Source organism: Branchiostoma floridae, chromosome 17 (assembly GCF_000003815.2).
Source record: "Branchiostoma floridae strain S238N-H82 chromosome 17, Bfl_VNyyK, whole genome shotgun sequence".
Classification (NCBI taxonomy): Eukaryota; Metazoa; Chordata; class Leptocardii; order Amphioxiformes; family Branchiostomatidae; genus Branchiostoma; species Branchiostoma floridae.
Window position 1 is genome coordinate 11,720,760 of NC_049995.1, and position 27,764 is coordinate 11,748,523.

General features: G+C 41.2%; 4 protein-coding genes across 5 annotated transcripts; all 4 read left to right on the forward strand.

The window, feature by feature from the left end:
• Positions 1-661: 661 nt before the first annotated feature.
• LOC118404554 (kelch repeat and BTB domain-containing protein 2-like) lies at positions 662-5,215 on the forward strand. Its single transcript, XM_035803707.1, has 5 exons — positions 662-919; positions 1,242-1,502; positions 2,868-3,007; positions 3,209-3,412; positions 3,694-5,215. The coding sequence occupies exons 1-5, from the start codon at positions 674-676 to the stop codon at positions 4,610-4,612; spliced, it is 1,770 nt and encodes a 589-aa protein (XP_035659600.1). The 5' UTR covers positions 662-673; the 3' UTR covers positions 4,613-5,215.
• A 772-nt stretch (positions 5,216-5,987) lies between these two features.
• On the forward strand, positions 5,988-26,353 carry LOC118405063 (kelch-like protein 20). The gene is made up of 5 exons (XM_035804465.1): positions 5,988-6,261; positions 24,538-24,798; positions 24,997-25,136; positions 25,290-25,499; positions 25,708-26,353. Exons 1-5 carry the CDS (start codon positions 6,007-6,009, stop codon positions 26,351-26,353), a joined length of 1,512 nt encoding a protein of 503 aa, XP_035660358.1. The 5' UTR covers positions 5,988-6,006.
• Positions 11,809-15,181, forward strand: LOC118404555 (kelch repeat and BTB domain-containing protein 8-like). Its single transcript, XM_035803708.1, has 5 exons — positions 11,809-11,876; positions 12,396-12,656; positions 12,979-13,118; positions 13,324-13,527; positions 13,809-15,181. The coding sequence occupies exons 1-5, from the start codon at positions 11,826-11,828 to the stop codon at positions 14,731-14,733; spliced, it is 1,581 nt and encodes a 526-aa protein (XP_035659601.1). The 5' UTR covers positions 11,809-11,825; the 3' UTR covers positions 14,734-15,181.
• On the forward strand, positions 17,527-21,564 carry LOC118404556 (kelch repeat and BTB domain-containing protein 2-like). 2 transcript variants are annotated; one of them, XM_035803709.1, is made up of 4 exons: positions 17,527-17,791; positions 19,284-19,423; positions 19,649-19,852; positions 20,436-21,564. In XM_035803709.1, the coding sequence occupies exons 1-4, from the start codon at positions 17,546-17,548 to the stop codon at positions 21,352-21,354; spliced, it is 1,509 nt and encodes a 502-aa protein (XP_035659602.1). In that variant the 5' UTR covers positions 17,527-17,545; the 3' UTR covers positions 21,355-21,564. The 2 variants fall into 2 exon arrangements, with proteins under 2 accessions (XP_035659602.1, XP_035659604.1); XM_035803711.1 differs by having other exon boundaries at positions 20,439-21,564.
• Positions 26,354-27,764: the final 1,411 nt, after the last annotated feature.

The window sequence follows — 27,764 nt, forward strand, 5'->3', positions numbered from 1 at the left end:
GTAGGTGGTGTGTTCTGAACAAGCCATGGACACGACTTGGGGGCGTTAGATAGCTCTTGTGGTCTCAAAGAAGTTTAGTCCCCCTGACAGCTAGGTTATAAATTGCAAGGGTAATTTGGTAAAAAGAAATTCCGTAGAGAATTACTCAAGAAAAATTCTTTATGATTTTCGGATCGTAGGTAGCTTAGACAAAAATGTACAAAATAAAATATAAATTATGCAAAATATGACGCCATTTGCATAACTAATGATATTGTTCTATTAAGGCAGTCGACGTCAAGACAAGGTGGCACTGGTTAAAGAACCCTAACGTATGATTTTGGAACTGCAAGGGCATATTCATCAAAACATTCCATAAAAGGATAATTGAAGAAAGGAACGGCGGATTTCAATCATTTTAGGCATGCAGGTAGCTTAGGCGAAGATATACACAGTGACATAAAACATAATTGAAGAAAGGAACGACGGATTCCCATCAATTTAGGCATGCAGGTTAGCCTGACTACAATCCGGAAAGTACTTCGCTCCGGCGTTCATTATATAGTAATACCTTATACAGTCGCTTCTAGCTCTGGCATTCATTATACACTATAATATATCGCTACACTATATGGATAATCAGCGAAGATCACTGTCACCTTTGACCTTTCACATCATCATCATCATCGTCAACATGGCTGACGCAGACAACATCAGCGCGGTTCGCCCTCGTTCCTACCAAAACGAAAGCTATCTGCACGGGTTTCTTGGAACTGTGGGTGACTTACAGAAGGATGGGGTACTGCAGGATGTCGTCCTTGAAGTCGAGGGCCGGCGGTTTCCCTGCCATCGGCTTGTTCTGTCCGCGGCCAGCCCCTACTTCAGGGCCATGTTTACAAGTGACATGGCGGAAAGTCGGCAAAAGACAGTTGTTTTACAGGTAGGGTTGGCATGACTAGAATGAAACATCAAATATTAAACTTCCCTTTGATGTGTCCCTCATCATAACCCCCTCCCATTTACGTAGAAAGGTTTAAGTAAAGGTCAATATATTGCTGTTTTTTTTTTGTTTTTAAGTCTTTTTTTCACAACGAGAAACTGTTTACTAGAATTGTGCATGTAGAATTATTCTATATAAATAACGGAATGGGCTGAGAATTTGAACATACTTATCTTTTAAAACTTTTTAACACATGTACATAATATTATAGTTTCGTACTATGGGTTTGAGCATTGTAATGTTCTTCTGTATTCTTCTGCAGTGTTTGGATGCAAGCATTTTCGGGGAGATCCTGAGGTACATCTACTCAGGAACCCTACATGTGTCTATGGACAAAGTGCAGTCCCTTTACCAGGCAGCTGACCTCCTCCAACTGGGCTATGTGAGAGACACCTGCAGCAGCTACATGGCCATGAACGTGGAGCGCTCCCACTATATGGACTTGTACAAGTTTGCTGATGTCTTCTCCGTGAACGTTGTTCGTAAAGCTTGTCTGCAGATGATCCGTAGAAACTTTGTTGAGGTGGGTCGAATGTGTTGATAGTAGCTCACTTCATTCAATTCCCTACCATACAAGGTTGATTCGAATTTGAATGAGTTTGTGTGTTTAAAACGTATTGCATGTTACACTTTGTACCATTTCTGCTCGTTCAAGTATATAATGTTAGACGTTATTTTAGAGGAAGTCATCCACAAATTTTCATTTTGGGACCATAGCTGTCCGCAGCATAATATAGAAGAGTAAAACCCACTTTTCATGCCTTATTACCTCCATGAAATGTCATGGAGGTTATATTTTACCCTGTGTTTGTCTGTGTGTGTGTCTGTGTATGTGTCTGTGTGTAAACAAGATAACTCAAGAACAGTTGGGTGGATTGGTTTCATACTTGGTGTGTTGGTAGTGTGTGATGAAAGCTGGAAATGATTAGATTTTGGGCCCCCTTGCGGCTCCCCTTGGTACTGCAGCAGAACTTCCGGATTTGCTATCTCGGTGTTTTGAACATGCTATGGTCACGATTTTTTAGTATTAGATAGCTCTTGTGCACAGGAAGAAATGACATGAGTTTGGGTCCCCTAGCGTCTAGTTTTGGGATAGCAGGCGCATTTTTGTCAAAAACTTCTGAAGACGATACTAGTAACTCGGAACAACGAATTTTCATGATTTTTGGTATGTAGGCACCTTTAATAGACAATTTTGTACAAGGTAAGATACTAATTATGCAACATAGGAATGCATTTGCATAATTAATGAGAATATTCTATCATAGCAGTTTTTTCTATGTATCTCTTGTCCTGGACATGATATGGTCTTGACATTTGGCTGGTAGATAGGTTGCAGTGTCATGACAAAGTGGGGCAGGTTTCAGCCCCCTAACATTTAATTTTGGAACTACAGGGGCATTTTTGTCAAGACATTCCAAAGAGGATAACTGCAGAAAGAATTGACGAATTGGCATCATTTTAGGCATGCAGGTAGCTTGGGCAAAGATGTTCATAATGATATGTATGATATGCAAATGAGGACTTAATTTGCATAATTAATGAGGGAATTGTATAATTCCATTGTTTGCAATAACTGGACTTCAATAAATGTAACACTTGTTAATTATGATAGGTGGAATATAAGCAGAAACCAAATATGGTAATGAGGAACTAATTTGCATAATTTATGTAAAAATGGTAAAACCGCCCATTGATTAATGATCACCATGCATACATTATGTTAATGTGTTATTCAATTGCATGAAATTCACAAAAGCTCTAAATATTCATGGAGGTATGAGGTCGCCGAACTCTAGTTTGTAACTACTAGTATTAGTCTTAACCAATTAAAGTTGTTCCCCATAGTACCACACATGTACAGTACATGTACTCTTCATCTCCACAGGTTGCCTCCAGCGAGGAGTTCTGCAGCCTGAGTATAAACCAATTGACTGAGATCATCAGCCACGATGAGCTGGATGTTAAAGAGGAGATAACAGTGTGGGTGGCTGTGGTGAGATGGGTGCAGTACAGCAGGGAGGACAGGTGGGTATTATACAATTATGAATATTGATGTCTACATTGTGTTTACATCATGTGCCATGCATGACTGCAAAGGCTTCTATGTTGGTTGATTGAAGTGGCTTCCCTCAGTTTGTCTATGTGATTCAATATCCCTGACTTCTATGCAGTAATATAAACACGTTTATATCACTCCCATGTCAACCCCTACCCTGTTCCCTACAGACTGCACCATCTCCCCAGCATCCTCCCTCACATCCGCTTTAACCTGCTGACCTCAGACAACACGGCAGCCATCTTAGGACACCCTCTGGTCAAAGAGGATCCTGGGAGTTCTGAGGTCATCAGGCATGTTATACAGAAATGGAAGCCCAACCTGAAGCCGAGGCTTGGGATGACAACAGAAATGGTTATGCTGTCCAATACTGAGTCAGTACATACTTCTTCTTCGTATAAATTTCTAGGTCTACAATCCTTGTGCAGGGTTATTCTTCATGTTGAGGTCCTGTTTTACGCATTTTCAGAGTCTTACTCTAGCCTCTAGTAGTGCTCTGTACCAACTCATACTGAATCCCATTTCTCTGTGGCTACAAGATTAGATCGAAATATGATAGTAGTAGTTGTTGTGATTTCGGCCTTATTTCTGAGGAAAAGCTACGAGTTTCCATTCCAGTTTCATGAAAGAATAATTTGTGTTCTATCCTATTCAGTTCGAAAGAGCTCCTTTTCATGAACCCTCTGGAAGGGAGGTACATCAGCTGCAGTTACAAACCAGAGGACTTCCCTTGCATCACAGACGTGACAGTCACCAGAGATAACAACATCTACATCCTGACTCGTAAAGAAACGAGTAACGGTGAGTTGTCCGTGCTGAAGTACAACCATGCGGGGAATGTGTGGGAACATGCTGGTATGTCCTCAGTATCTAAGTCGCTGAGACTGGACAACGATTCTACATGGTACGATGAGCACCTTGTTGAAGTTGATGGGATTTTGTACTATCTTGCTGCCGATGTAGAGGATGACAGTGGATTGGTGTGGATGAGAAAGTACAACTGGCTCACAGACCAGTGGCAGGAGTGTGCACAGCTGCAACTTGACAATACTGAATACGACTACAGTGAAGCATTGGCATGCAGTTCACACCTCTATTTCCTGACAAGCTTGGAACTGCATCGCTACGACCCGAGCCAGGACCGTTGGTGCAAGCGGAGCCCAGCATCAGAGCCCGATCTTGACATCTATTCAGCCGTTACCATGGGAACAGATGTGTTCTGCGCGGATTGTGACTTCAGACAGACCATGATGTACGACACAGAGTCAGACCGTTGGCAGAAGCTGCAAGGCTGGCCGAACAAAGGAAACCGTAAAGTGAATAATTCTCCCTGTCTTTTCGTAATGGACAACCAGCTCCACATATGGTTAAGCTGTCTCAATGACGACGATATTAACGACGAACATCTCGTATATGTGTACGACAGGTCTGCTGATGCCTGGAGAGACTTGAAGGCTACTCTGCCAAATAAGACATATTTTTCGCCTGCCCTTATGTACCCTGTGGCACGTATGTACCTACCATACCTTAAGGGGGCACAAAAACACATCACTTCTTACGCCTGTCAGCGTTAATGTGTGGACTAAGCACACATACAGTACAGAGCAATGCAGTCTTTTTCAAGCTATTCATTCAGTTCTCAGCTTTTGAAGAATGCCTACACAATGGGATAGACATTTTACCTGATTTTATACTTAGGAAAATTTTGTCATAGAAATAATTACTTCTTTCTAATCGATATAGGACACTTTTATAATTAACTGGGTTAATGTTATGGACAGTTAATGTAATTTTCTAGCATTTTTTAGCATTAGATATTTACTGATAGATACACAGAGTAACCCTTTTGTCAAGTGCTATTCTGTTTGAAAGACTATTGTACTTTGTAGTTCTTACTTTTATAATTTGCGTCATATGAATTTTATATCAACCTTTTGTATCTAATTTAGTACCTTTCCATTCCCTTCCATTTGCCATGACAAACTAACAATCCTATTTGTATTGCAAACATTTATTCATGTTTTTTATTCCAATGTGGCTAATTTGTCACTGGTTACGTTTTAATGCAAAGGGTTACAGCATTTTTTATTGATTATATAACTTAACTTTGCACTTTATAATTAAGGTCCATACCCATGTGCGATACCCAGTATTGCAATAAATAAAATCAAATTTTTGTAGTGATTCTGTTTCATAAACTGACCGACGAATAGATGTTATACGTTTCGCATAAAACTGATGGTGCACAAAAGAGCTAAGACTTAACCCATGTTCAACATGATTAGAAGTAAATGTCATGTCTATTCATTTATGTTAACAAAGATAAAAAAACTGGTGAAGCGGTAGTTTCACTCTGATCCACCAAAAGGCCCAACGTCTGCATCAGGATAAACCAATAGCCCATCAGGGACAAAATAGGGCTGACCACAGCTTTATAACACTACAGTCACTTACACGTGCCAACATACAAAAAATCTTACGTAAACAAGGTACAGCCATATGTAAAGTACTAGATTACCATAGATTAACGTGTTAAATAATCGCCTTTGCCTAGACCATTGAGGTATGGAACTTATTACCATCAGTAGGGTAGGGACCCGCGGCCGGTATCGGTACGAAACCGGTCAGGTTATGTAGAGGACGGTAGTTAGATAGCTTTTAACAACGCAGCTGCCACCCTTCCGCGTTCATAGATGAAGCATTTATGGTATTTTTGTGGCTCTTTTGTTAACGAAGGCAGGTATAACATTAGTTTTATTGAATATTATGATTGTATGCAATTAGCTAGCTCAACGACCGTGGAAGGTTAAATATAGTATATTTAATATCATTTCGTTATTTACCACTGACTTGCCGTACACCCAAAATCCTTCCATCTCAATGGATGGTAGTACTGTAACTGATACATTATGTGGGTAATCAGCACAAGCCTACGTGACCTTTGACCTGTAGCATCATCATCATCAACATGGCTGCCGCAGACCAAGAACCCCACGTCAGCGCAGTTCGTCCTCGTTCCTACCAAGACGAGAGCTATCTGCGCGGATTTCTTGGAACTGTGGGTGACTTACAGAAGGATGGAGCACTTCAGGATGTCGTCCTGGAAGTCGAGGGCCGGCAGTTTCCCTGCCATCGGCTTGTTCTGTCCGCGGCCAGCCCCTACTTCAGGGCCATGTTTACAAGTGACATGGCGGAAAGTCGTCAGAAGACGGTTGTTTTACAGGTAGGGTTGGCGTGACTTGTGGTTTAGAATTGGGTGGAACAGGCAATTTCCAATGATGCAAAAGAACACTAAAACAACGGAAATCCATTGTTTACCCAAACCAGAAGCAAGAATTGAATATGTTGGAGTTCAGGGTAGAATCTACAAAAATGTGAAAATAAGCTCAAGTTTGTTCGTTTTCCCAGAAAAAACACTTTGAAATGACCCCCAGCGGAGGTCACCATACTGCAGCCGTCACACGGAACTAGAGGGAACAGGATTCGTGCACGAAATTCTACCCACCCAAACAATCATCGCAACCCAAGTCATACAGCCTCAAAACTTACGTATTCCTCAACTATCCACCACTCGGTGATGTGCACATAAAAATTCTATGGCTTTTCAAGTACTGCGACGTACTACTAGTATTTTGTGCCCGACCTACTTTTGACCACGGGGGTCGCCCATAAATACTGTGTTATGCGACCTTAACCTTATTGTTATGTAGAGGTCAAAGGTCCGTCAAGGAGGGTAAAGGTCAACTTTGCGCGTCACCTTATCATTATATGCATTTTTTAAAAACTTTTGCTATCAGAAACACATTGCTATATGTGCAAATTGCTAAAAATTATGTAGATACAATAGCAGAATTGGGTGATTTTTCACCATTATGTATTAAAAGAAATGGCATGTATTACTATGTAGACGTTTGAACATTTTGACATTGTATTCTTTTGCAGGGTATGGATGCAGGCATGTTTGAGGAGATCCTGAATTACATCTACTCGGGAACCCTTCAAGTATCGATGGACAGAGTGCAGCCCCTGTACCAGGCAGCCGACCTCCTCCAACTGGACTATGTGAGAGACACCTGCAGCAGCTACATGGCCATGAATGTGGAGTGCTCCACCTGTGTGGACCTGTACAAGTTTGCTGATGTCTTTTCTCTGGACATTGTCCAGAAAACTTGTCTGCAGTTGGTCCTTACAAACTTTGTTGAGGTGGGTCTGATATTTTGACAGTTTGTAATTTAATTTTTTTTCTTCCCTTTCATAGTTAGGTGGCTTTGTATCCCTCTTGAAATCCTAGACGGATGAGTGTGCTGAAATGCAATTTACAGTAATAAGTAGAGAGACAACAAGGTGTTATTTTAGAATATGTCATTTAAAAAAATGAATGTCTTAACCCCCACCCCCAGAATGATAAAAAAGGATAATATAACTTACTTTTCAATTTTCGTCATCATCATCAGTTTTAACAAGCCTTTACTAGTGAAAGGTTACTTTTCACCATACCATATATGTACTCTACTCTTCCACAGGTTTCCTCCAGCAAGGAGTTCTGTAGCCTGAGTGTGAATCAGCTCACTGAGATCATCAGCCACGATGGGCTGGATGTTAAAGAGGAGACAACAGTGTGGGAGGCTGTGGTGAGATGGGTGCAGCACAGCAGGGAGGACAGGTGGGTGTCATTATATGTATGAAATATAGGTGCCTTTAAGCCCATAAGCAGTTACTCAAGCAACTGGATATGATTTTGGAAATGGTCAGAAGTTTCAAATAGAATCCACTAGTTTTCGTCAGTGACACTGAAGAGATCTTGTTGAAAAGGTTTTTTATCCTAGCTGTGAATTGGTATGTAATGGAGATCTAGTTGAAGAACAGGTTTATCCTAAATAGGAATTAATCTGCAAAAAGGGAGGAAGACATTTTTTTCAATAGACCTAAACCTACAAAGGTAAGACAAGTTAAGACGAATACTAGTGGATGCTCGTTGAAACGTCTGACCGTTTCCAAAATCATATCCATTTGCTTGAGTAGCTGCTTTTCGGCGTATCTTATTACCTGGATGTCTAACCTTCATCGACATATAGATGCCTTTCATTTGCCTTTGCTAATGGTATGGATGCATTGTTAACCTTCATTGATAACTGAAACTTGATTTTATTGATGGCATTAATGGCATTATCAGTGACATAATTCAACATCCACGAATGTTCTACAGTGTTGTGAAATAATGTCCCCTAAATTCACCCCTACCCTATATCCTCCAGACTGTACTGCCTACCCAGCATCCTTTCTTACATCCGCTTCAACCTACTGAGCTCAGACGACACGACAGCCATCTTTGAACACCCCCTGGTCAGGGAGGATCCTGGAAGTTCTGAGGTCATCAGGAAGGTGGTACAGAAAGGGAACCCCAACCCCAAGCCAAGACATGGAATGACCACAGAAATGGCAGTGCTGTCTAATTCGCCCAGCAAGTTAGTATACTTTTGTGTCTAGCTCTGTAAGATATGAACAATCTTTGAACAATATCATTCCATTTTGTAATCTTGCAATAAATGTACTATTCATTAAGTTTTAACATAAACTTAAGGTACTTAAAGTAATTTGTTAAGGAGTTACAAGACTTTATAGAATAGTGCATATTGTGATTTTAGCCTTATCCCTGTAGAAATATGAGTTTCCTGTCCAGTTTTGTTGACAGTTTCCAATGCATTTTGTCCTCTCCAGGTCCAAGGAGCTTCTCTTCATGAACCCACAGGAAGGGAAGTACATCAGCTTCAGCTACAAAGCAGAAGACCTCCCTAGTTTTACATGCATGACAGTCACCAGTGATAATGATATCTACATCCTTGAAACTACAAAATCAGAGGATAAGAATCAGCTGTCCCTGTTCAAGTACAACCATGCAGAAAACGTCTGGGAACAGGCAGGTGTATCCACTATATCTAACATGAGACCGGACTTTTGCTCGGAAAGCCTTTTTGAAGTTGATGGGGTTTTGTATTTCATGTTTGTTGAAGCTGGAGAAGACCATGCATTGCCACAGATCAGAAAGTACAACCAGCATACAAACCAGTGGCAGGAGTGTTCACGTCTGCAACTTACCAGAACTGTATATGAGCATGCAATGTTGTCCTGTGGCCCAAACCTGTATTTCCTCACAGACATGGAAATGCATAGCTACGACCCGAAGCAGGACCGTTGGCGCAACAAGAGTCCACCAATACTCATACCGGATGTCAGCACAGCCGTTGCCATAGGAACAGAGATTTTCTGCACGGATTTTGAATTCACTCAGACTATGGTGTACGACACATTGTCAGACGGATGGCAGGAACTGCAAGGCTGGCCGAACCCAGAAAACTTTGATGTTAAATGCCTGCCCACTTTTTTCGTACTGAAGAACCAGCTGCACATATTATTAACCTGTACATCTGAGTCCCAGGAAGGGTACATTCATCTGGTGTATGTGTATGACAGGTCTGCTGATGCTTGGAGAGAGTTGAAGGCTAATCTGCCTAATAAGGAGTATTATGCAGGTGGTTCTTTTTCCCCTGTGGCACGTATATACCTGCCATATCTTAAGGGGCATGCATAAAGCACATCACCTCTTAGGCCCAAACTTTTCAGCACTGATGTGTAGTATAAGGATCTGAAGAGCATTGTCTTCGGATGGGTTTAATAATATTTTTGTTTAGATATTGGGTTTTTGTATGCTCTCACAATGTGAGAGACCTTATGGTATATTTTATATTTTTAAGTAGCATTTTTGAGTAGCATTTTTATCACCAGTAATTAGCAGCCATTATATTTATTGTAAAACTTTGACCATCATTCTACTTGTGTTCCATTATTAGATGGTATATGTTTCCTATAACGTGCTTAACTTTTTGTCGATCTCTTTATATTTTAGTCTAACAACTATCATTTATATCGTCTGTAAGCTCTTTATTATACTTGTATTCTGTTATTGGAGTCCAAATATTACCCCTAGTTTGCGTAATGTTGTGTTTGGTGATCTCTCTTTATATGTTTAATAGCCTGACTAAATCACGCATCGTGCAGTCCCCGCATGTTTCAGACCCCCCCCCCCCCCCCGAGGGACAATAAAAACCTTGATAGTGGCATTCACCGTGAGGAAGAATGTTGATCACTATAATATATGTACATGTACTTTGATCTTAACTCCTTCTAAAGAGTCACTTCCATTGTTATGTAAATTTATTTAGGTCACAATAGTTTCTATGTTTCCATATACAATGTATATGTTTTCACATCTGACTATAAATATTTAGCTTACCGCATACAAGAGAGAAGGCGTCAGTCTGTTGTGTCCTGGTCTTCACTCTTCATGTGACGTACCTGTGACTCTCCAAGCATTTATCTAGCCTAGACTTGAACTGATTGACACTATCAGCTGCAACTATTGTATCTGGTAAAGAGTTCCAGTTGGGGACAGTTCTATCTAAAAGTTTGACTTCTCACCCTAGTCCTTGCCAGTGGGACCTTTAGCTTAAGACTGTGCCTTCTAGTTCCACAGGAGTGAAGAAACTGTGGACCAGGATCCTGTCAATGATTTTGAACACCTGGATTTTGTCCCCTCTCTACCGCCTATTTCCCAAGGTTGGAATCTTGAGTCTCTGAAGTCTGGAACTGTAAGATAGTTCTCTTAGAGTAGTAATTATTCTTGTGCCCCTTCTCTGTACCTTTTCCAAGTCTTGCTTGCCCACCTTGTAGTGTGGCCCCCAGATGACATTGCCGTATTCCAAGTGTGGTCTAATCATTGTCTTGAAGAGGATTGGCATTGTTTGTTCGTCCAGGTTAGCAAAATACCTCTTGATCAGCCCCAACATCTGCTTTCCCTTATTCTTCGCTGTTGCTGTATGTGTATAGAATTTGAGGTGATGATCAAATATCACTCCCACGTCCTCCTCTGTCTCATGTAATTCCTGGTCCCCTGTGGTATAACTCAGCCTGTTGTTGTTGTTTCTAAGGTGCAACGCTTTACACTTGCCCACATTGAAGGGTAACTGCCAGGATGTAGACCAGTCCCTCAGAGCTTCTAAGTCCTTTTATAAGGTTTTCCGACCCTTGTTCTTTACACCATGGTAGAGTTTACTGTCATCTGCAAATATTCTGACTGCTATGCAGATAGATACGAAGTGTCGTGCCGTGTGCTATTCTGTCTCAAAGACCATTGTAAAGGTAATCATGTAAATGTCATGTTAACAAAGAAATGTCCAAACGGGTACAAGGTTAGTCCCAATGTAAACCACCAGCAGGCCCACCATCTGATTACTATATAACTTAACACAAATTCAGATCAGGCCAAGACGTGCACATGTCGAAAATCGTGAAAACTCTTTATAATCAGGCACATATTTTCACTGCAAAATCAACAATCAAGTAAACTGTACGGATAATATAACATTCCTGCCAGCGGAAAAGATATCGATATCGGTTATTTATATTTTCATTGTAGTAACCATTCCTTTCGAGGGATTAAGACAGAACACATACTGCTACATTATGTGGGTCATAAGTGTATGACTTCCTACCCTTTGACACCAGGGTCATACCATCATCATTAACATGGCTGCCGCAGACCAAGAAAGCCACGTCAGCGCAGTTCGTCCTCGTTCCTACCAAGACGAGAGCTATCTGCAAGGGTTTCTTGGAACTGTGGGCGACTTACAGAAGGCTGGGGAACTGCAGGATGTCGTCCTTGAAGTCGAGGGCCGGCGGTTTCCCTGCCATCGGCTTGTTCTGTCCGCGGCCAGTCCCTACTTCAGGGCCATGTTTACAAGTGACATGGCGGAAAGCCGGCAGAATACGGTTGTTTTACAGGTAAGGTCGTGCCGGTCGGCATGACGTGTGGTTAGAATAGAGCGATCTAGGGGGTATTCAAGGATTCTACGTGTCATAGAGAACATGTAGAAAAGCGAAACCCTTTGTTACCTAAACCAACAAACACTGTAAATGCAGAAATGTTCGCGGTCGATTAATGTTCGCGGTTTTCGCGGTGACCACTTCGCGGTGACCACTTCACCGCGAACTTAAAACCAACGCGAATATTTTTCTATAGTGGTATTAGCATCTTATGACAAGAACAGTCAGCTACAGGAGAGTACTCCTCTCTCAACTGAAGATGGTATCCAGGTATCCAGGTGTGAATGAATGAATGGTTGGTTTATCAAAACGTGAAACTTTGCAGCCAAAAGCTGAATTACGTATACGGCACAATACAAGTATGGCAAAACAACATCTTACAACTTAATCATAAATTTTACAACATCGATATGAAAGTATACACTTTATGTAGTTAAAGGTTGAACATTATTACGTTACTAGTATATTGTTTTGTAGGGTTTGGATGAAGGCGTGTTTGGAGATATCCTGAGTTACATCTACTCGGGAACCCTCCATGTGTCCCTGGACAAAGTGCAGCCCCTGTACCAAGCAGCTGACCTCCTCCAACTGGACTATTTGAGAGACACCTGCAGCAGCTACATGGCCATGAACGTGGAGCGCTCCCACTATATGGACTTGTACAAGTTTGCTGATGTCTTCTCTGTGAACGTTGTCCGTAAAGCTTGTCTGCAGTTGATCCGTAGAAACTTTGTTGAGGTGGGTCTAATGTGTTGGTAGTAGCTCACTCAATTCAATTCCCTGCCATACAAGGTTTGAATGAGTTTTAAACGTATTACAAATCTTTTGCATATTACACTTTTTATATTTCTGCTCGTTCAAGCATATTGTCAGACGTTATTTTAGAGGGAATCATCCACATTTTTTATTTTGTGAACATGTTGTCCACAGCATAATATAGAAGAGTAAAGCATGATATAGAAGAGTAAAGCCCATGCCTTATTTGTAACTATTAGTATTAACCAATTTAAAGTTGTTCCCCATAGTACCACACATGTACATGTACCCTTGATTTCCAAAGGTTGCCTCCAGCGAGGAGTTCTACAGCCTGAGTATAAACCAGCTGACTGAGGTCATCAGCCATGATGAGCTGGATGTTAAAGAGGAGATAACAGTGTGGGAGGCTGTGGTGAGATGGGTGCAGTACAACAGGGAGGACAGGTGGACATCCTTCAATTATGAATATTGATGTATACCTTGTGTTTACATCATTAACCCTATGTATGACTGCGACGTCTTACTTCTTTATTGACTGATTAAAGTGGCTTCTCTCAGTTTGTGTATGTGATTCAATATGCCTGACTTCTATGTAGTAATGTAAAGAACGGTTAAATTGCCCCCATGCCCCCTACCCTTTACCCTACAGACTGCACCATCTACCCAGCATCTTCCCTCACATCCGCTTCAACCTGCTGACCTCAGAGAACATAGCAGCCATCTTGGAACACCCTCTGGTTAAAGAGGTTCCGGGGAGTTCTGAGGTTATCAGGAATGTAATACAGAAATGGAAGCCCTACCTGAAACCGAGGCTTGGGATGACAACAGAAATGGTTATGCTGTCCAATACTGAGTCAGTACATACTTCTTCTTCGTATAAATTTCTAGGTCTACAATCCTTGTGCAGGGTTATTCTTCATGTTGAGGTCCTGTTTTACGCATTTTCAGAGTCTTACTCTAGCCTCTAGTAGTGCTCTGTATCAACTCATACTGAATCCCATTTCTCTGTGGCTACAAGATTAGATCGAAATATGATAGTAGTAGTTGTTGTGATTTCGGCCTTATTTCTGAGGAAAAGCTACGAGTTTCCATTCCAGTTTCATGAAAGAATAATTTGTGTTCTATCCTATTCAGTTCGAAAGAGCTCCTTTTCATGAACCCTCTGGAAGGAAGGTACATCAGCTGCAGTTACAAACCAGAGGACTTCCCTTGCATCACAGACGTGACAGTCACCAGAGATAACAACATCTACATCCTGACTCGTAAGGGAAAGAGTAACGACGAGTTGTCCGTACTGAAGTACAACTATGCGGGGAATGTGTGGGAACATGCTGGTATGTCCTCAGTATCTAAATCGCTGAGACTGGACAACGATTCCACATGGTATGATGAGCACCTTGTTGAAGTTGATGGGAGTTTGTACTATCTTGCTGCCGATGTAGAGGATGACAGTGGATTGGTGTGGATGAGAAAGTACAACTGGCACACAGACCAGTGGCAGGAGTGTGCACAGCTTCAACTTGACAATACGGAATACGACTACAGTGAAGCATTGGCCTGCAGTTCACACCTCTATTTCCTGACGAGCTTAGAGATGCATTGCTATGACCCAAGCCAGGACTGTTGGTGCAAGCGGAGCCCAGCATCAGACCCCGATCTTGACATTTATTCAGCCGTTACCATGGGAACAGAGCTGTTCTGCGCCGATTTTGACTTCAAACAGATCATGGTGTATGACACAGAGTCAGACCGCTGGCAGAAGCTGCAAGGCTGGCCGAACAAAGGAAATCGTAAAATGAAAATGTGTATTTCTCCCTGTCTTTTCGTAATGGACAACCGACTCCACATATGGTTAAGCTGTGTCAATGACGAGGATGATAAGGAAGAACTTCTCGTATATGTGTATGACAGGTCTGCTGATGTCTGGAGGGACTTGAATGCAACTCTGCCTAATAAGACATATTTCTCACCTGGCCCTATGTGCCCTGTGGCACGTATGTACCTACCATACCTTAAAGGGGCACAAAAACATATCACGTCTTACGCTTATAAACGTTAATGTACAGGATCAGAACACATACAGTTCAGAGCAGTGCAGTCTTTCTATGCTATTTATTCAGCTTTTAAAGAACGCCTCCACAAGGGGATAGGCATTTTACATAATGTTTTACTTAAGGAAAATTTTGACATAGAAATTATTTTCCCTTTCTTGTAGATATAGGACATTTTAAAAATTTGGACTAATTTTCTGTATCGTTAATGTAATTTTGTATCATCTTTGAACATTGAATGTTAACTGATAATCTGATAGATTCGCAGAGTAGCCCTTTGTCAGTTGCTATTCTGTTTGAAGGAGTATTGTACTTTGTAGTTCTTATATAAAACATAATTTGTGTCGTTTGAATTTTATACTAACTTGCATCTAATTTCGTACCTTTCCACTCGCTGTGTCCGTTTGACATGGAAAAAACAATCTTCTTTGTACTGCAAACATTTAAACATTTATTCATGTATTCCCAACGTGGTTGATGTGTTACTGGTTACGTTTTAATGCAAAATGTTACAGCATTTTATTGCTTATGTAAGTTAAGCAAAAAGTCGCATGCTCACCACTTTAAGGTTCCTGTTTCCATGTGGGGAAACCAGTATTACAATAAATAAAATCATATTTTTTTAGTGATTGTGTTTCAGAAACTGACGGACAAATAGATGTTATAAGTTTCCCATAAAACTGATGGTGCGCAAAAAACTAAGACTTGCCCATGTTCAACATGATTAGAAGTAAATGTCATGTCTATTCATTTATGTTAACAAAGATAATAATTGGTGAAACGGTAGTTTGACTGTGATCCACAAAAAGGCCCAATATCTGCGCATGCATCAGGATAAACCAATAGCCCATCAGGGGCAAGGTGGCCCATGTACAGCTACTTTATAACACTAAAGTCACATCACACGTGCCAACATGCCAAAAATCGTAAAAAACTATCATCTTACGTGATACAAAGTGCCAAATATCAGCTCAGATAAGAACAAGAAATAGCCATATGTCTTCAAGTGTACTAGTGTATTTGCCTAGGACAGTAAGGCATGGAAGTTATTATCATCAGTAGGGTTGGGACCCGGTACCGGTACGAAAACGCATTTGTTTTTTTGATGGACCGGTCCAGAAAACCCGGACCTGAAAAAAAAAGTCGGTGAATCTGATGTTGGACCGATTAGCAGCTTGGCTATCTGCAGATGATGCCAGTATTACACGTGTTTTGAGGCATATTGGTCCAATAAAATAACAAGAGCGAAGTAGAGGAGATTTAACAGTCATTTTTATCACTTTTTATCACATATCCAGTACAGTCAAACTTGGTCTAACTTAACAGAGAAAGTTAGTGTTATTTGCGTGAAGGCAGACTACTCCACGAAACAGATCCCTTTGTAGCGAAATGGACCATGGTTTTGAGTATCGCCCATTGGTAGTAATTGGATCCAAGTTCAGGACCGGACACCTGGACCTGATCCTCTAGACCTGAACCGTGCCTGAATTTTCTGTACCGGTACCCACCCTAGCCATCATGTCATGTAGAGGACGGTAGTTAGATGCGTGACGACGCAGCTGTCACCCTGTCGCGTTCATAGATAAAGCATTTATGGTTTTTTTGTGGCTCTTTTGTCCTTGTTCTTTTATGGTTACTGGGCAACACCTCTTAGTGTTGGGGCGATCCACCCGTTAACGAATGCAGGTATACATGTAACGTTAGTTTTACTGAATATTATGATTGTATACCATTAGCTAGCTCAACTACCGTGGAATGTCAGATATATTATTTTTATTATCATTTTGTTATTCACAACTGACTTGCCATGCACCAAAAATCCTTCCATCTCGGTGGATGATGGTAGTACTGCAGCTGATACATTATGTGGGTAATCAGTACAGGCCTACCCTTTGACCTGTATCATACCATCATCATCAACATGGCTGCCGCAGACCAAGAAAGCCACGTCAGCGCAGTTCGTCCTCGTTCCTACCAAGACGAGAGCTATCTGCACGGGTTTCTTGGAACTGTGGGCGACTTACAGAAGGATGGGGTATTGCAGGATGTCGTTCTTGAAGTCGAGGGCCGGCGGTTTCCCTGCCATCGGCTTGTTCTGTCCGCGGCCAGCCCCTACTTCAGGGCCATGTTTACAAGTGACATGGCGGAAAGTCGACAGAAGTCGGTTGTTTTACAGGTAGGGTTGGCGCGACGTGTGGTTAGAATAGAGTGAAACAGGTAACTTTTGGAAATACATCTAGAACAGGTCAATGTTTGAAAAAACAATTTTTTTTATAATAGACTGTATTTGATGTGTCCCACTCTATGCCCCCTCCCCAGTTACTGACCTACTATATGGTATGTAGGGGTTAAAGGTCAACTTCGCGGGCCACATATTGTTATTATGAACATGTATATTTTAAACTAAAAAGTTAGTTTTGCTTACAATTATCAGGAACATGTAGCTATATGTGCAAGTGGCAGAGATTTTGTGGATAAAATTGAATGGGATGAAGATTTTACCCTCAATTAAAGACATTTGACATGTTTCCCTGCTGTACATGATGTTACCCTGATCATGATACCATATCTATAATAATCTCCACGCAGACTGTACGGTACCATTGGGTACTACATGCATCAAAAGCTGGCAAAGAAGTGTTGCATGCTTGGACTGTGCACTTGCTACTATTATGATATTATGATACTATCTTATGCAATCATAGAATCTGCTTGGGCATTATCTATACCCTGATGATATCTATACCATGATAATAGTATATTTTCCTTCTCTGATCTACGTATTTCTGTTACATTGTCTTGCAGGGTTTGGATGCGTGCATGTTTGGGGAGATACTGAGTTACATCTACTCGGGAACCCTCCATGTGTCCATGGACAAAGTGCAGCCCCTGTACCAGGCAGCCGACCTCCTCCAACTGGACTATGTGAGAGACACCTGCTGCAGCTACATAGCAATGAACGTGGAGAGCTCCACCTGTGTGAACCTGTTCAAGTTTGCTGATGTTTACTCTGTGGACATTGTCCGGAAAGCTTGTCTGCAGGCTATTGCCAGACACTTCATTGAGGTTAGTGTTCATATTGGCAACGGACGCTTAACTGTTAACGTAATAGTGATTGGAATAGCATAATATCATGACATCACAGATTGGATGTTCTTAGGCCTGCATGAGAGACACTGTCTATCTTCTGTTGTGTGCTTGTATGTAATACCCTCAGGTGATTTAAGGCCTATGACACGCGTGTAGCTATGTTAAAACGCTTCAATCCTCATAACTTTTTGTCGCGTAGTCGTATCAAGATGAAACTTCAAACACTGCTTAAACTATTTGAAATGTACTAGACACTGGTGGATCTTTATGTGGATCGATGGAATTTGGGGTTAGTAATACACATTTTGGTTAAAAAAGCATCGTTCACTTTGCATGTCCAAGCCTTGGCGAGGACAGCACGTTTAGCCTTTATATTCATCAAAATAAGAGATTCCCTCCTATAGATTAATTTTATCCGCGGCTAAAGCAAAAAGCTTGTTTTTTTCCTAAATTTTTGACAAAAATGAGCTGCAGTGAAAATACTTAAAATCAAAAAAAAAAGCCGCGGACAGTTTCAACAAACAAGTGCTTATACTTCAAAATACACTAACTTTTTCAGCAATACTGCTGTTTTGACCGAGGCTGAAGCCAATAAATGTGACTATGCAAGATGCTTCAGGCCGTCGTCAATCAAAGCTGTCGTTTTCCCGCCATTTTACATCCCCGCGGGTTCGAACGTTCGAACACGGTTCGGGCGGTACCAATGTGCAGCTCCTGCGGGGGCCTCATATTCTTAATGGCATTGAATTATGTCAATATATGATAAACACTTCATCAATACTTATACGGTTAGCACTTAGATGTCATTTCAAAATTAGTGTGCCCCATGCATAGTGAGTTCCTGTTTTGTAATGTAACGTTACATTATGAAATTGGACCGTTCTGAAAACTTGGCGGTCCCGCGGGTCACCTGAGGTTACGGAGTGGTTCGAAATTCATGTTCGGTTCCATCACCCTGGTAACCTTGCGAGGCCACGCCCTTTTCCCCTCCCCGGCGAACTCCATCGAATCACAGGCCTTAAGTTACCCGAGCCGGGGTGCCAGAGTGGGGCAGTGTACTAGTATTCAAAGATGGGATGGATGAAGTAGGTACATATACAGTGATCATGTCTTTTAAGGGTAGTTTAAATTGTCAAAGTCGGCAGAGAAGATACCACAATAGGTCCTGTGTACCAGAAACGAGATGACTTGTTTTGTTTAGACAGCACACTGTGATATCTGGTCTTCTTGCTGTATCCCGACTGGAAGTTGGCAAGCCAATGGGTAAGTCCTAATCTGAACCCCATCTTATTACACCAATGGGCTGGCTATGCAGGTATGGATATACATGTACCCATATGTCCAAAGAAGAGTAAGCCACAAACCTTATCTCGTCTGCACATTCTTATCTTCTTGTATGCGAGAACAGCATTAAGACACACATTTCTTCAGTATCTTGTTACATGGTATATACTCTTTACCACCAAAGTTTTCCTGCAGCGAGGAGTTCTGCAGCCTGAGTGTGAATCAGCTACTTGAGATCATCAGCCATGATGAGCTTGGCATTACAGAGGAGACAGCAGTGTGGGAGGCTGTGGTGAGATGGGTAGAGCACAGCAGGGAGGACAGGTGTGTGTCAGTGATCTATAGACAATTTGTCTAATCTGTCAATAAGTTGATGGGTACAAAAACCTGACTTTGATGCAGACATTATTATATTGGCCTTTACATTCTGCCAGATTGGGTTCAGTATTCAACTTCCATTGATTTACCACTAGTTTTCTGTTATGTCAAAGAAGAATAAAATTAAAACAAAATAGACTCAAATCACTTTCCCTACCATGTTCCCTACAGACTTCAACGCCTACCCAGCATCCTCCCTCACATCCACTTCAACCTGCTGACCTCAGCCGACAAGAATTCTATCTTAGAACACCCCTTGGTCAGGGCGGTTCCTGGGAGTTCTAAGGCCATCAGGAGTCTGGCCAAGAAGACTTCCAACCTGAAGAAGAGATCTGGAATGGAGACAGTGGAAATGGCTCTGCTTTTCTCTGAAAGGTGTGAAACTAAGCACATGCATATGTCGTTCTCCCATATCAATAAATGTCTGGAAAAGGTATATTTTCTTTGATGGCAAGTGCAATTTTAGCCCCCCCCCCCCCGGTTACCGAGAGAGATATTGCTCCTTTTAATTGATGAAAGGCAATGCATGCATTTTTCTCTGTCTTGTAAATTGCTGCATATGAAGTTAATGGCAGTCTTTATCTTGTCCATCTTACTTTCTGTAAACTTTCTGCATACCCAAATTGCATTGCATGAGGATTGCATATCACACCATATTTGTACTGAATGGAATAAGTTGTATATCTGGACAGATTTTTTTTTGGTTCACTTATTTACTAACGGCACAATAGAGGTGGTGTTTAGGTATTTTTAATTTTCACCTGAGTGGAGTGAGGAAATTATAATGTAAAGTGCTTTTCCCAAGGGAATAGAATAACAACCTTTCATGGATCGAACTCAAAGCCCCCAGGTTCCGAGTCAACAACCACAAGGCCGCCAAGGCACATTATGTTACTGCTTTGCATGCAACTTAACATGTGTTTAATACTTCCATGTCCATGTGTTATGCCCTCCACAGCAGAGACGAGATGCTGTGGATTGACCCGGAGAAAGGGAAGTACATCAGATGTCACAACGACATACATCCAATTACAGGAGCAGTAACCAGTGATAATGACATCTACATTCTGGGACTTGAGACTTACGATTTACGCAAAAAGTATGCCCTGTTCAAGTACAACCATGCGGAGAACAAGTGGGAACGAAAGTCTTCACTACGATGGTATGACCCGGACACTGATGACGACCTATTCGAGTTCCTTATTGATGTCGATGGACAACTTTTTTACCTCATTGTGACATTCTCAATGATAGAGTTGAAGAAGTACAACCAGCACACAAACACGTGGCACAACTGTTCCACACCTCAGCATGATGAATGGTTTGAGTGGTGTGTGGCAGTGTCCTGCAATCGGCGCATCTATCTCTTCACACACGCTGTCTTCACACAGACAGAAGTACTGAGTTACAACCCAAGGGCAGACCAGTGGTGCAGGAAACCCAAGTCAGACCATATTCTTGATTTCCAGAACGCTGTTGCCATGGGAACAAAGATCTTCTGTACAGATTCAGACTTCGAACAGACAATAGTGTACGACACCAAGACAAACAAATGGTTCAGGCTTCCAGGATGGCTGAAGTCGCCGCTGAGCACAAATAAGGAAATCGAACACATCACTCTCTTTGCACTCCAAAACAAGCTGCATGCAGTTGTAGATCATTCTATAAACTCAAGTTCAGATGGGTTGATAAGAGTCCAGCAGGTGTTCCTGTATGACAGGTATGAAGGTATTTGGAAAGAGTTGTCTGTCCTGCCCGAAGGACCTTGGGCAGTATATCATCCGATGGTCCCAGTGGCTCATATGTGCCTACCGTATCTGAATGCCCGAAGTCATGCCACACACACACAGGTTACAGCAATCACAGAGGGCACATGAAGTGCATAGTGTCACCACTACAGCTCGTTGAAGATTTGGTGAATACTGCCAGAATGAAGTCCAAAGTTTTTTTAAGTTTGTGTATTTTTACAACGTTTGATAGAGTTTTTTTTCTTAATTACATTATAAGGTAAACGTTTTCCTACATCTTGTTCAAACCAATTAGATTAAGTTTAGTGTTGGATGATGCTGAGGACACAGTGAAGGATGTAGTTTTTCCAGTTCACTCACATGTATTTTCCTCTATTATTTTTTAAAACATGTACCAGTAAATATTCATGATATACTTCAATGGTCTATCTTCCTTCCTTTTGAGCTACCGCGCTAGTGAATGTCTACTGTGCCATATGTTGAAATTATGAGATTATAAAGTTTTTAGGGAACGCAGACGATCTGGTGACTTCTTGACAATATTTTTTATTTACTAAGCCCTACGTCTATTTTTTTACAATCAATAAACGATTAAGACACAAATTTTAAAGTAGTCTTTATTAATACGAGTTGCAAAGGCCCTATTGAAGGATTATCCTCATAAAGTAAACGGAAAATGTTCGAGGTGCTTTTATGTTTGCTGTTTTTGTAGCAAAAACAGATCACTTCTTCATCGCGAACGTAAAATCACCACGAACATTTCGCTTCGTTCACTCGGTGGTTTTATTCGGTGGGTATAGCAAAGAATTTTGACAAGACATAGCAATGACGTTTTGACACCATGTACACATCGGGGCGGGTCATTAGCCCTTAATTGTATCACACTAAAATAGATACCCTTGGAGACGCTCATTAACCAGTGGGATGGATACCAAGTGTGACAAGTGTGAAGGCTCTATCTTATCGGTATCTCCAATATCAAACCTACACTCAAGTTAACTTACGAAACACAGAACTTAGTTGTACAGGTATCGTTTATCCCTCAAACACCCGAGTGGGGTCCATTTGGGCCACAGGCGTACATTTTGAAGTGCCATTTGAACATTTTTGATCTGAAGAAAAAATCCTTCCGTGACTTTGTCAGTCAATATGTCTTATACCTTCTTCCAAGTTTTCGCAAAGATTGGTACAATAATGTGGAAATTATAAAAAAAGTTTGTGTTCAGTCCCTCTGGGGTCCAAACAGACCCCAGCAAAAATATGCAGTTTTTAAAACAATCTTTGGAAACTAACTCCTGAACCACTTATAGTATGACTACCAAACTTTCAGACAATAATAAGAATGTAAACCTAAATCATCACAAAAATTTCTGTGTCATCAACATGTAATTTGACGACATTATAACGTCATTTACCTAATCAGGGTGGCCATCTTGGATTTTGAACAATGACGTCGTGAAATTAGCATAAATTTTAAGTCATGAAAATTACATTGAATTTCATAGAATTTAATTGTTGTCAGAAAACAGGTGTAGTTTACCAAGAAAACCTTTTTCGAATTGAAATTGTCAAATTTTGGCAAAAATATGCCTGTTAGAATATGGTTGCCATGGCAACCCCCAAAAATGATAAACTTACTTTATTGACCAAAAACTTTTGCGAACAATATTTTGTGATAAATTACCGTTAAAATAAGTTTCGTAGCTTTAGCTCTAGCCGGTCATGAGTTATGCGACATAAATGTTGCTGAAGGCCTCAAAATTCCCCTATCTGGTCGAAATAGGTTTAGTGCAAAACGTGGTCCTTCTGAACTTTTGCATAAATTATGATGATGAGTTGGAATTAGCAACACCTTAACATCTCAAAATCTTCCTCTTACATTGACGAAGCAATGTATATACAATGATCGCCGATACGAAATGGTACTGAGATTTTATGAACAAAACATTTTGGGGTCCGTTTGGACCCCACTCGGTCATTTTAGTCGCAAAAAAAGGTCGGGTGCTTGAGGGTTATGTACAGTTATAATAAGCATCTCTCGAGATGAAGGCAAAACTGTTACTGCTACATTATGTGGGTAATCAGTATATCACTAGCCACCTTTAAACCCAGGGGTCATGCCATCATTATCAACATGGCCGCCGCAGACCAAGAACTCCACGCCAGCGCAGTTCTTCCCCGTTCCTACCAAGACGAGAGCTATCTGCGCGGGTTTCTTGGAACTGTGTGTGACTTACAGAAGGATGGGGTGCTGCAGGATGTCGTCCTTGAAGTCGAGGGCCGGCGGTTTTCCTGTCATCGGCTTGTTCTGTCCGCGGCCAGCCCTTACTTCAGGGCCATGTTTACAAGTGACATGGCGGAAAGTCGGCAGAAGACGGTTGTTTTACATGTAGGGTTACTGTGATGTGTGGTTAGAATTGAGCGATCTATAGGGGACATTCATGGATTCTACGTATCATAGGGGAAAACCCATTTTTACCAAAATATAAAAATCTCATTTTCTGTGTCCCTCGCTATGCCCCCTCCCCACTTACTGACGTCTTTGGTATGTAGGGTCAAAGGTCAACATAGTGGGTCGCAAATTACAATCATGAGCGTATGTTTTTAACAAAAAAATAGTTTCTTATAGTTAATGTCAACATTTCGTTATATGTTCAAGACGTAGTAGAGGTAGGGTTACCGTGATGTGTGGTTAGAATTGATAGAGTAAAACAGAAAACTTTAAAAGTCCCTACGTATCGTAGAGAACTGTTATTCATTGTTAATCAACCCAAAGCAAGCAAGGCCCTATCCACTTACTAGTACTGACCTCTTTGTTATTAGCCCTTTCACAGAGGTTACTACTAGCACGCATGTGCGGGAAATAGGTATCCTAGGAAATTCTAATGTCAAAGGAGCACTTAGTCATTTCGACCAACAATGTCCGGAACGTAATGGCAACGCAAAATGGCGAAATGTTTCCGTTCTGGGCCCTTCACCTTTGACATACCACCCAGAATTCCTGTCGCCCGCACATCCGTAGTGAATTCTGTGATTTAGCTAATTCATGAGCTAAAAATCAACTTGGAAAAATCATTATGAGCATGTATCTTTAGCTAAAATAGAATAGGTTACAGTTATTAGAAACAGATCAGGAACAAGCATGTGAAATAAGAAAAGTAGAGCGTAATCAGCGTATACAGATAGAATAGCTAAATAGGATAAACATTTGATCTTCATTTGGTAATCAAAGTAATACGTGATATTTTCTCCCTGATAACAATAGGTTAAATGGAAAACGTTTGGACATTGTTACATTACTTTGTTTTGCAGTGTTTGGATGCAAGCGTTTTGGGAGAGATCCTAAGTTACATCTACTCAGGAACCATCCATGTGTCCATGGACAAAGTGCAGCCCCTGTACCAGGCAGCCGACCTCCTCCAACTGGACTATGTGAGAGACAAATGCAACAGCTACATGGCCATGAACGTGGAGCGCTCCACCTGTGTGGACCTGTACATGTTTGCTGATGTCTTCTCTCTGAACAATGTCTTGATACTTTGCCTGCAGTCGATCCATAGAAACTTTGTTGAGGTGAGTCTATTATTTTAGAAGGTTACGTTTTCTCTCCCAGAAAGGGTTTGGAATCTGTCAAGAAGAGTTTTCATTCATTAGATTCTTAGCTGTTATAGAAGAATAGAGCAAACTTTTGATGCTATTTTTTTTTTCAGTTTTCACAAACCGTTACCAATGAAACTATATATGTACATGAACTCTGTACCCCATGCACAGGTTGCCTCCAGCGAGGAGTTTTGCAGCCTGAGTGTGAATCAGCTGACTGAGATCATCAGCCACGATGAGCTGGATGTTACAGAGGAGATAACAGTGTGGGAGGCTGTGGTGAGATGGGTGCAGCATAGTAAGAAGGAGAGGTATGTTTTGATGTCTACCTTGTCTCTACTTCATTGCATAATTGACTGCAGAAACTTTCTTCTTTTGGCAAATGGCATTTGCTACTTTTAAGGTTTGTTATCCCAGAAATCTTTGCAGCAAGGTAAAAAATAATGCCATCATCTATCCTGTAGACTGCACCACCTACCCAGCATCCTCCCTAACATCCGCTTTAACCAGTTGACCTCAGACGACACGGCAGCCATTTTAGAACACCCCCTTGTTAAGGAGGATTCTGGGATTTCTGAGGTCATCAATAATTTGATACAGAAAGGGAACCCCGCCCTGAAGTCGAGGCATGGGGTTACCATGGAGATGGCTCTGCTATACAAGTTAGAGCATAGGTTGGTAAATACTTTTTCTTTATCATTATATATTCGTTGGATTTTCTACGACTTGAACAATTATCTATACTAAAGCAACTTTTTGTAAGACCACAAGACAAAATTTCGTGACAGTGTATGTTGTGGGTTTGGTCTTATCCGTAAAGAAAAGGCATGACTTTGCTGTCCAGTTTCATTTGAGTTTGCAATTTATTTTATTCCCCTTCAGTTCAAATGAGCTCCTCTTCATGAACCCTCGGGAAGGGAAGTACATCAGCTGCAGCTATAAAGCTGAAGACTTTCCTGGTTACACAGCCACCACAGTCACCGGTGATAACAGCATTTACATCCTGAAAACAAAAAAAGAATCAGAGGGAGAGGAACAGCTTTCTCTCTTCAAGTACAACCATGTAAAGAATGTTTGGGAACTTGCAGATTTGTCCTCAACATCCAGGGAACCGGGAACCCACATCAAGTACCTTTTTGAAGTTGATCAGATTTTGTATTACATGTATATCATTATGGTTGATTATTACGATCCATCTCGAAAAGTTCCGTTGAGAAAGTACAACCAGCACACAAACCAGTGGCAGGAGTGTTCACAGCTACGACCGAAGGACAGTAGATACCACGGTGACTGTGCAGCATTGTCCTGTGGCGCACACCTCTATTTCCTCACAAGCACGGAAGTGCATCGCTACGACCCAATGGAGGACAGGTGGAGCAAGCGGACCCCACCGGGGATCATTGATGTAGTCCATACAGCTGTTGCCATGGGAACAGAGATTTTCTGTACAGATCTCTACTTCGATAAGACCATGGTGTACGACACAGAGTCAGACCGCTGGCAGAAACTTCAGTTTGCCGCCCCCTGAACACGATTATATGGATGTTGATCCTAGTCTTTTCGTAATGGAGAACCAGCTGCACATATTCTTAAGATATATTAGTGACTTTGAGGAAGAAGAAGAAGAAGACAAATATCGGGTATATGTGTATGATAGGTCGGATGACGCCTGGAGAGACTTGAAGGCTACTCTGCCCAATGAGAGTTATACAACGTGTGCCTGCTATTGCCCTGTTGCACGTATCAGTCTACCATATCTTAATGGTACATGAAAACATTATGTTGTACTTTCCAATATTTATAAGCAAGATAAGAATATGTCAAAGACAATGCAAAACCGATTAACAACATTTGTTGAGATCTCGAGCTATCTCCAATGCCCATAAATGGGACAGCTTTTATATTAGATTTCATTGTTGGGTACAACTTTACAGACATACTTTCTTCTTTCTAGTATAAGGGACTGATGTAACGGTTATGACTTACTTAGACTTACATGTAGACTTAGTATGTCTTGTTTCTAGTAACACATTGGGCAGCAAGCAGTCTCCATTCAGGGCGGTTCTGACTCAAATCAGTAGTTAGTACCTGATGTAGTCAGCCAGGTACCATCCTGATTTACTAGGCCTCCCATGCTGTTCTCAAACCAACTCACGATCTAGTTTGTGAGTGGAGAGTATGTAAGCCCTGGTAAAGTACAAGTAGCCAATGCTGTCACATTTCCAAACGGTGTCCGGGTCGGGCAGCTTTCGGGGACGAAAAGTATAGTATTAAAGAGAAAGAAGTACACACAACGCAATAAATCGGTCATAATTTGTATATATTCCTTGATGTGAAAATATTTTTGTTAGTTCCCCCAAATATCCCGGCTGACCCTAGGTTTGAAAATGTGTCCGTATAAAATGCCATCCATGCTAAGACATATAACCTTTGTGAAGCTTTTGCAATAATTGTACACGTAATTCAACGGTAATGTTCAACTTGTACATTTGATACGTTATTTGCGAGGTGTAGGTAACATTTTGTGTTGATTACTTTGCAGTTTTGTTTCACTAAAGAAGCCAGTTGCGAAGTTACATCTATTCATTTTTAGATCCTGTGTATTTTTTTTCTTGCCGTGTGCGATTAATTTCGTAACTTTATATGTTAGCCTGACTAAGTTGCACTTCTGGATACCCATTACTGACCAGGACCCTCTGGACGTCGTAGAGCCCAGGACGGTGACAATTTGTTCAATACAATTTCATTTAGATTATGCCGGTTGACAAGTTTCCCAGTTGTGTTTGAAAAATGTATCGTCTTGTGTCATTTTTTTTAAACAATAAACACCTACTGATGGAACAAAGAGTCGTTCTTTTGTGAACTGCTATACATTATGATCAATACGGATCATTGTACTTTGTAGAAGCGACCAGGACATGTCAAGTTCCATGGTAGTG

Excerpts from the sequence above, each read along its gene's own strand:
- LOC118405063 (XM_035804465.1), top strand. The coding sequence starts at position 6,007 with ATGGCTGCCGCAGACCAAGAACCCCACGTCAGCGCAGTTCGTCCTCGT. Across the intron at positions 25,137-25,289 it reads CAGCATAGTAAGAAGGAGAG|ACTGCACCACCTACCCAGCA; the intron begins GTATGTTTTGAT and ends TCTATCCTGTAG. Across the intron at positions 25,500-25,707 it reads CTATACAAGTTAGAGCATAG|TTCAAATGAGCTCCTCTTCA; the intron begins GTTGGTAAATAC and ends ATTCCCCTTCAG.
- LOC118404555 (XM_035803708.1), top strand. The coding sequence starts at position 11,826 with ATGTTTACAAGTGACATGGCGGAAAGCCGGCAGAATACGGTTGTTTTA. Across the intron at positions 11,877-12,395 it reads AGAATACGGTTGTTTTACAG|GGTTTGGATGAAGGCGTGTT; the intron begins GTAAGGTCGTGC and ends ATTGTTTTGTAG. Across the intron at positions 13,528-13,808 it reads GTTATGCTGTCCAATACTGA|TTCGAAAGAGCTCCTTTTCA; the intron begins GTCAGTACATAC and ends TATCCTATTCAG.
- LOC118404554 (XM_035803707.1), top strand. The coding sequence starts at position 674 with ATGGCTGACGCAGACAACATCAGCGCGGTTCGCCCTCGTTCCTACCAA. Across the intron at positions 920-1,241 it reads AAAAGACAGTTGTTTTACAG|TGTTTGGATGCAAGCATTTT; the intron begins GTAGGGTTGGCA and ends ATTCTTCTGCAG. Across the intron at positions 3,008-3,208 it reads CAGTACAGCAGGGAGGACAG|ACTGCACCATCTCCCCAGCA; the intron begins GTGGGTATTATA and ends TGTTCCCTACAG.
- LOC118404556 (XM_035803709.1), top strand. The coding sequence starts at position 17,546 with ATGTTTGGGGAGATACTGAGTTACATCTACTCGGGAACCCTCCATGTG. Across the intron at positions 17,792-19,283 it reads TTGCCAGACACTTCATTGAG|TTTTCCTGCAGCGAGGAGTT; the intron begins GTTAGTGTTCAT and ends TTACCACCAAAG. Across the intron at positions 19,424-19,648 it reads GAGCACAGCAGGGAGGACAG|ACTTCAACGCCTACCCAGCA; the intron begins GTGTGTGTCAGT and ends TGTTCCCTACAG.